Here is a 9545-nt window from a genome sequence, read left to right as displayed (position 1 = left end):
TCAGATCTTTTTGTTATATATCCCAGTATTCATGGTTCTGACTGAAATCATTTCTCCTGCTGCCTCTTCCTTTATTCCTTCTTCCACAAAAGTTCTAGGCATTTTTTATACCATGTATTACAATGTATTCAATTAGACATTGGACATAATATAAACAATAAGGACCCATATTGCTGGCACTACAGAGCCAGGGGTAAATGGTTAGGAAAGCTTGACTCTATTGAGAATTTTCCTCAGAGCTTCCTTCACTTCCTTGTTCCTCAAACTATAGATGAGGGGATTCAACATGGGGATCACTGTTGTGTAGAACACAGATACCACACGATCTCTTTCTGAGGACTGGCCAGAGTTATCTCTCAGGTACATGAAGATCAGGGTACCAAAGAAGAGTGACACTGTGGTGATGTGGGAGGCACAGGTAGAGAAGGTCTTAGCTCTGCCTCCAGCTGAAGGGATCCTCATTATGGCCACAATGATAAACAGGTAGGACACCAAGATCACCACCATGCAAGCAGGGATGACAAAAACGGCAAACACGATAATCACCACTTCCTGAGTGAAGCTGTCCCCACACACTATCTTTAAAAGAGGAGGGAGGTCACAGAAAATGAAGTCAACCACATTGTTCCCACAAAAAGAGAGTGTGAATGCTGTGACAGTCCTCACCAAGGCACTGAAGAGACCAGCAACATAAGCCCCAGCCACAAAACCTTGACGGGCCTTCTGTGTCATCATGGTGACATAAAGCAGTGGTTGGCACACAGCCACATATCGGTCATAAGCCATAATGGCCAGGAGGTAGCAGTCAATGGCACCAAAGAAGGTGAACAGGAAGAACTGAGCAGCACAGCGTGTGTAGGATAAAGTTGCCCCGTGCTCCAACAGCACGGCCATTGTCTGAGGAACAGTGACAGAGGAGTAGCAGATGTCCATGAAAGACAGGTGCCTCAGAAGAAAGTACATCGGGCTGTGGAGCTGGTGATCCATGTGGATCAGAATGATCATTCCCAAGTTCCCCAATAAAGTGATGAGATAGGTAAGTAAAAACAAGAGGAAAAGAGGGAGTGCCAGTTCAGAATAGTCAGTGAATGCAATAAGGAGGAATTCTGTCACTAAGGTGAGGTTTGTCTCTGCCATGAAGCCAGTGGTACGTATGAGGACTAGGATGAGAAGCAAGTTAGGAAGTTGGAAATGGTATTTACATGTATTTATAGTTTACAATTATTGGTCATATACTATAGACAAAATAAACCAAGTACTATGTGGGACTTCAAAGATGACTAAACTTTACCCCTGACATCAAGGGGGTCATCTTAATGTTAAGAAAAATATACCGGTTATCTATTCCAGAATAAGAGTATGCATTCTCCCATCTCTATTGCTAAGTTGCTGTGTGAGTCCTGTGGGTCAGATAACCACTGTGAGAAAAAAACTTCACTTTGACTTCAATAGGGGCTCGTACCTGGCCTCAGCTAACCATGTGACTATACACATTTAGACACCATCCCTAATTTTCCATAACCATAACCCTTTCTTTATATCCAGTCCTTTTTGCCTCAATCTGGATTAAAGCAACTGCCATGAAATTATTTTTCCCATCCTCAGATTTGTTTCTTGCCAATTTTTGCTCTTTTAATTGACATATCCACTAACATCTGCATATTTCTAAGACCTCAATTTGATTACATCTCATCCCCCTATTAAAAACACTGCCAGGGTAACCCATCATGGACAGGATATTGCTGAGATTCCTAGCTATGTTGGGAATGCCCTCCATAAGATCTTTTCTGCTGACTTCTTCATGCCCTTTTCTTATTTCCCAAACTTCGCAGCCATGGTCACACCTAACCCTCCCACAATCTCTCCAGCCAAACTGAATTATTGGCAGATTCTCTAATACTCCACATTCCCTCACATCTCTGTGCTTTGGCAAGAAAACCCTTTCTGTGCATTCCAAGTTTCCCTCTTATTCTTGTACTACCCTCAAAACTCAGCACAGATTGTAATTTTTACAAGAAGCCTTTCTTGACTCTTCCTTCTTCAGTCAATATATGGGCCCTCAGAGCTCAGCTTACAGTAATCAATAATGTTATCAGATATGAAGCACCTTGCAAAGAGCACACTACTGTACACATATTCAAGTGACTATTTTTATTTTGTAAATGCTTAAAAAGAAAGTATTAAAAACTCACTAAAATTGAAAAAATCATGAAGGCTATATGTCATTCTTTTGTGTTTATATTTCTCTCCTTAACTTAACAATGTACTTACTTAAGTGCTATTGGAATTATACCCTCTTAGTTTATTTTAAGCAAAAATGGGTTATATTGTCAATAATAGAAAACAAATAGATAACCACTTTTAAATATGATATGTATTCATTCATCTAATCCTCAAACCATTTTAGGAGGAAGGAACTTTTCTTATTTTTGCTCTACAAATAAGGACTGAGACAGAAAGAGTTTAAGTAACATACCAAAGATTGCACAACTAGCAAATGATGGAACCGTCATTAGGAACAAAGCTTCACACAAAAGCATTGCTTACCTTGTAACAGGATTTCACATGTTTCCCACAGGTGTTCCAACAGCCCCTACTCAGGCAGTGCCCAAAAGTAAGTCAGCAAAACAAATGAGAACACTGCAGTCAATTAACATTTGAAGGCTAATGGAGGATTTTGAGCTAAAGGCTAAAATGTTCTTTGGCAGAGTCTCAGTGCAAAGGATAGAGAAGACATTGATCATTTTTAAAATATAAGAATAAGCCAGCATTGGTTGCACTGTCCTATTGGGGAAATTAAGTCTGATGATATAAATTGGGTATGAACCAAGAGAACTATATCAGTTTTGTCACCTGAATTCCATTTCAGCTTTACCTGGCTGGTCCTCTTCTCTCTTTGTCCAATGTTTCCTTAGTCTCTTCTTCTGCTTGTAGAAGCATTTTAAGGTTGTAAAGGGACAGGACTACACTGGGCAGCACTCTGAACTGTTCCTGTTTTCCTCCCACATCTGCTCAACTATGATGTTGGGCCAGTCTTTTGGAGACCCAGTGTTCTTCTCCCTTCACATAGTGTACATACACACACACACACACACACACACACACACCGTGGGGATCAATGTGGATGCAACAATGCTTTAACTGCCTGTCACTTCCTATACAGTGACCCTCAAGATCCTTTAAGCCAATTCTGTTCTGTCAAGGACTCTTCTCTTCCTCTTTGTTTCCATGATCTGCTAAATCTGGTTAGGATACATCCTAACCCCTTGTTTTTGTTCAATTCCAGGCTAAGACAACAGAGATTGGAGAACAGCCTCTTCTTGTTGACTTGCAACTCCAATACAAATCCCTTGAAAAGAAGACACTAATAGTTGCTACAAAAGGTCTGAGGTCCCCAGGCAATAACTAAAGTAGTCTCTAAGGAGAGACAACTATTGCTTTTGTGAATTTCTAGCAAAGCACTTGGTATGTCTCACACAGGAAGAGAGAAGACTTTCCTCCCAGTCTCAGCTCCCAAAGCCCTAACACACACCCACTAACTGGAGTCAAAAGAATTGAATCCAAATTTTATATGGTCCTTTGAGGAATTAGACATGTCCAGATTAATTTCTCCAATCAAAACAATGTCATAAATTATGCCAGCTGTCACCCTCATCATTGCACTTATATTCTGATGTAACAGTCTTTGATCCACATTATCTGGGAGGGCACATTGAGTATCTTGCCAGAGACCTCAAGGAGAGGTTTTGTACCTTCTCTTTGCCCTCACTGGGAGTCAGATATTTCATTCAGTCTCTCCCTTCTTTATTTCCTTAGATACAAATGAAATCATAGAGAAAACAAAAGCCTGAGATGATGCCCAATGAAGAATTTGGCAAGTCCTTCTTGTTGCTATTGTCTTTGCCAGCTCTCTGCATCTCTAACACTATATGATATTTTTAACCCAAATTCATAGGCATTTTGTTAAATTGAACTTCAACAAGTCTCAATTCAAAAAGGTAGATGAAAAAGAACAGATAATAATTCTCTTTGACAATTATGAGAACCAAGAGAAAATGGGACCATTCATTCATCACTGTGCTATGAATTTGAAATAAAAAGCAAGAAATACAAAATTAAACAAAAAAAACACACAAGCTAATAGATGAGCTAATGATCATCCTACATAGTGACAAGTACCAAAGTCTTAAGCAAAATATGAGTAATGTCCCAAAGGCATTCAGTGTGGAGCAAGATTATTTACAGGTATTAAAGATCAGGATCAGAAGTCTTCCCAAAGCAGAGCTTTGAATCAGTTTGGACAAAACTCTCTTCAGAGAAAGGCATCACCATGACCAAACACATATGGACAGGATAGCCCAGAAACTATTCTTGAGATAAAGAGTCACACTTTGGTGGTAGCACAGGCTGGTGCAGTTTGAGCATCCCTTTTCCAAAATGGTTGAGGTCAGAAGTATTTAATATTTTAGGTGTTTTCAGATTTTGAAATTTTTACATATACGTAATGAGATACCTTGGGGATTGGAACGAAGACTAAGCATGAAATTCATGTATGTTTTATGTACACCTCAGCCACTCAGCCTAATGGTAATTTTATACAATATGTTTGATGAAATTAGGCTTTGACTGTGATCTGCCACATGAGGTCAGTGTGGAATTTTCCACTTGTTGCTCATGTAAGTGCTCAAACTTTTTTCATATTTTGGATTTCAAATTTTCAGATGATGGTTGTTCATCCTGTATGAGTTGAGTGTTGTCTATGAGTCACTGACTTAAGAGAATAAGACAAGGTAGCACCCAAAACCTCAATAAACAAGATAAATAACATTTAACGGAATATTTTGAAAAATCAAAACTATGCAAAAATCTGTCATGAAGAAAACATGAAAACTTTAAATAAATATATCACAGTGTTGCTGATTTTACTTTTGCCTCTGTCCTCAATATGGCTCCACAATACATGGTACTGGGAGTTTTGCTAGAAATGGAAAAGTAACACTAAGGCACTTACAGCAGACAGGCTGAACAAGTACCTTTCAATCATCTTGGGATTCCCCATTATTCAATTATTCTCTATGTAAAAATAGAAAGAAAGAAAATGCAAGAAGTTCAACTTAGAAAGATCTAATCCTTGCAGACTATCTATCATTAGCCTTTTCTAAGGACTCTCTTTGTCCTCATGAAAGCCCTGTAGGATTGAGAGAAAGAATGTACTGAGTAAACAAAGGCACAGAGAGAGGCCCAAGACCTCAGGAAAACTAAAAGAGATTCCAGAAAATACACAGTCCATGAACATTTGTGTGAACTAATGTTTGAACTAACATCTCATCTCTGCTCCTTTCTTTCCTTTGGGCAAAGTCTAGAACCCACCCCAAAATTTCTGAGGACACCCAAGGGCTCCCTATTATATTTGCTTGGCTCTTCTTGATCCTGCTTCCACTAACACATTGTTTATACTCATACCCACTTTCCTTGTTTACACACCCTTCATTTTACCACATCATACCAAGTGAGAAGCATGACCTGTTTTCTTTATCCTTCATTCTCTAATGCAAAATAAATACAGTGTTTCTATGGACAACAGAATTTTAATGAACATATTATAAGAAATTCCAGATATTTATAGTAATGCACAGAATGGAGTGAGGACTAGAATTGAATAACTGATATACTACAATTCCATCCAGACATTTCCATCCCAAGCAATTTGTCAGTGGCTCCTCACCACCTTCAGCCTGGCTACTGACAGGAAGCATCTGCTCATCCTCAGATGTCTTAGGTATATGTTTGGGGGAGAAAAAAAAATAGGTTTACTATTCTCAGAAAGTTTGATAACCACTTTATGCTACATTCATCACATGGAAATCATATTGAATAGCATCATATTAAGATATATATAAAATCTTATAATTAAAAGCCTCATCAACTTTATCTAACCCACTATTTCCCTAAAGTATTTAACCACAAACCCTCTTTTGCATTAGTATCCTACAGAACTAGAGGGCTAACTGAAAGATGTTCCTTAGGCGGTATAACTTTAAAAAGGCTCAGAAATTGTTCAAATGGCAAACAGAAAAAGCAGTAATTATTCTAAGAAACAACATTGCCTGGTGATTCATCTCAGGATCTAAGATCCTCTAAGTCTCTGTGAGATTGTTGCCCCCTAAGAGCAATCACTCCTACTGGGAAATAAATTGGGAAGGAGCCTGGGGAAACAACATCCTTCCAGAAAAATCTCTCAGGAGTTATAGAAGATACCACCTTGCCCTTAAAGAAAGACTTTCCCTTCAGTCATGAAATCAGTCCCATCACTGAGACCCTGAAGTTCTACCTCATAAAGAACACGGACTATCCACTACTCCACCAGGTTAAATCAGTTATGAAAGCCATTAGAACCCTACTTTCTGGAAGTATTTAATTGAGTTAAATGAATTTAACCTACTTAACTAGGTTGATTGAACCATTCTGCAATGTATATGCAGATCAAATCATAACCTATAAATATATACAATTATTTGTCAATTAAATTTTAATGTTTTTAAATGTTTAAAGCACTGTAACAACAATTATTAGGACAATTCAGTAACCCGGTGACCAATTCCAGAAAAATACCAAAAGGAACCTCGAAGACTACTAGTCATATTTTCATATATTGTAGTATTAAGGCCTTCAAAACAAAAATAAAAGAAGTGTAGATATTTTTCCCTAAGACCTTTTTTTCTCTGAGACCAAACTTTGGAAGGGAAATCCAACAGAATAGTAATAGCAAAGACTACTTTAGCTGTTTACTATATACATGCCAGTTCATTCCTCTAAAACAGCACATAGGTCAATATTGATTGTGGATGGACTGATTGAATGTAATCAATGCAATGATCTTATCTATAACTTAGGTACTATCTTAAGGAGATTAAAAACTTCAAGCACTGAGTTAGTTGGAACCTCAATATTCCCACAATAAGAGACAGACCTATAGTTTAAACTCAGTAGTGGCTCCAATATATACACTTCCAAGATCTATGGCGCACCACAAGCAAGAAAATCTCTGAACTCTACATTTGAACATAGTTGAGAGGTTCTTCTTTCTATGTTTTTATTTTCCTTCTATCCTTTTAGAAATAGAAAATTGGATTAGCGATGACACCTAAATTGTAGGGTGAGCAGATCATAGCAGGAAATTCTTGGGACATGTGGCCAGGCTCCTGCTCTTTCTAAAAAGTATCACCCATAGGGTTGAGGTAATTCCTACATGTGAATGAATGTGGACTATTGATAGATGTTGAAGTCATTTAAGAAAAAGAGTGTGGGAAGAAGAAAAATGGAAGGAACAAACCAAACTAGAGTGTGATATATGTATATATCAAAATAGTGCCCTGTATAACTATCACATACTGATAAAAAATTTCCTTAAATAAGAAGTATCAACCAAGCCACTGACAACGAGGTAGACTCAGGTTCACCTTACTCACATGTGGTCTCCTTAGCTGACTGGACAAGGACAAGACTCTATTTGAGTTGGTTGCAAGAAATAACCCTCTGTTCTTTCAAAATGTCTTTTCTCGAACTACTAGAAGTAAGTTCCTTGGAGCCAAGAAGTTGTGGCTTATGACACACAGGAGAGACCTGTAGTGTTGTAGTCTCTGACCTGAAGATTCCTAAATTCTATTTGTTCCACATGAAAGAATCCAGGCAAAACATGTGGATATAGTTAGGGAGGTAATAGAGTTTCATACAGGTAAGAAGAAGGCATCACAAAAAAGCAATGGTGGTCCCACCTGGCCCGTCTGGCCATATGGGCCAGGTGGGATGGAGAACCAGGAAAAAGAGAATGGGCTCTGTGTTGCAAGGCATTACAAACTACTGATAACCTGTGAGTAGGGAAAGATTTGGGTGATTCAGGCAGGTTAGGCTAGGTTGATTTACAGTTACTCTGTGCATGTACTTAAGTTAGCGCTTAGGTATTTTTAATTACATGCGTCGGGTATGATCAATCATACTTTCAGCAAAGGGGGTTTACCTGAGAGAAAATGTAGGGTGGAAAACATACATGTTATCTATTCCAGGATAAGAGTGTGCATTCTCCCATTTCTATTGCTAAATTGCTGTGTGAGTCCTGTGGGTCAGATAACCACTGTAAACCAAAACTTCCCTTTAGCTCCAATAGGAACTGGTGCCTGGCTCCAGCTGACCATGTGGTTATCCACCTCAGAACTCCATCCTTTTTTCTCCATGACCACAGTCTTGCCCTCACTTCTAGCCTTCTTTGTCTCCATCTGGATTAAAGCAGCAGCCATGAAACTGTTTTACCTGCCCTCAGATTTGTTTCTTTCCAATTTTTCCTCTTTAATTGAAATACCAATTAAAGTCTTGATATTTCTAAGACTTCAATTTGATTACATCTCATTTGCCTTTTAAAAACCCTGCCATGGCTGGGTGCTGGTGGTTCACACCTATAATTCCAGCTGCTTTGAAAGCTAACATCTGGAGTATCACAGTTCAAGGCTTGCCCAGGCATATGATTTGTAAAACCTCATCTCCAAAACAACCAGAATAAAATGGACTGCAAGAGTGGCTCAAGCAGTAGAGTGCCTGCTTTGCAGGAAGAGTTTCTTGACTCTACCTTCTCCAGTCAGTGTATGTGTACAGAGCCCAGCATATAAGAAGGAATGACGTTATCAAATGGAAGATGATGTCCCTTCAAAGGGAACACTTCTGAACATGTGCTCAATGACTATTTTTATTTTTTAAGTGTGTAAAAGAAAAAAATGCACCAAGTATTAAAAACTCACTAAAATTGATGAAAAGAATCATAAAAGACATACATCATACTTGAGTTTATATTTCACTCCTTAACTGTTGTTTTAAGTACACTCTATTTGTTTACCAAAAGTGGATTTTATAAGAAATATATTGTCAATAATAGAAAACAAACAGGTAACCATTTTTCTGCATGACATATATCACCTCATTTATTCATATAACAGTTTCAGGAGAAAGATACTTTTCTTATCCTTGTTTACAAGTAAGGACTGAGACAGAAAGAGTTTAAGTAACAGGCACAAGATTGCATAGCTAGTAAATGGTGGAACCGTCATTAGGAACAAAGCTTCACACAAAAGCACTGCTTACCTTGTAACAGGATTTCACATGTTTCCCACAGGTCTTCCAACAGCCCCTACTCAGGCAGTGCCCAAAAGTAAGCCAACACCACAAATGAGAACACCACAGTCAACTAACATCTAAAGGCTTATGGAGGATTTTGAGCTAAAGGACAGAATGTCCTTGGTAGTGTCTCAGTCGTTTTCCTTCCCTACCTGCTTGGTTATGATTTTAGGCCAGTCTCTTGGAGCCTCTGTGTTCTTCCTCCCACACAGTATGCACACACATAAGTGCATGCACGCACACAGTATGGATCAATGTGGACTCAATAATGCCTTAGCCTGTCATTTCCTGTGTAGTGATCCTCAAGATATTTCTAGCCAGTTCTGCTCTGTCAAGGACTCTCTTTTCTTCCTCATTGTTTCCATGATCTGCTAAGTCTGGTT

The 9545-nt window shown here is 38.6% G+C and overlaps 1 protein-coding gene across 1 annotated transcript; it reads right to left on the bottom strand.

The window, feature by feature from the left end:
- Positions 1–201: 201 nt before the first annotated feature.
- LOC109679785 (olfactory receptor 9Q1-like) lies at positions 202–1137 on the bottom strand. The gene has a single exon (XM_020154861.2). The coding sequence runs from the start codon at positions 1135–1137 to the stop codon at positions 202–204; it is 936 nt and encodes a 311-aa protein (XP_020010450.1).
- Between the last annotated feature and the right edge of the window lie 8408 nt (positions 1138–9545).

This window comes from Castor canadensis, chromosome 1, assembly GCF_047511655.1.
Source record: "Castor canadensis chromosome 1, mCasCan1.hap1v2, whole genome shotgun sequence".
In the NCBI taxonomy this organism is placed as follows: domain Eukaryota; kingdom Metazoa; phylum Chordata; class Mammalia; order Rodentia; family Castoridae; genus Castor; species Castor canadensis.
The sequence above is the reverse complement of the archived record's forward strand: the minus strand, read 5'-3'. Positions and strand labels throughout refer to the sequence as shown.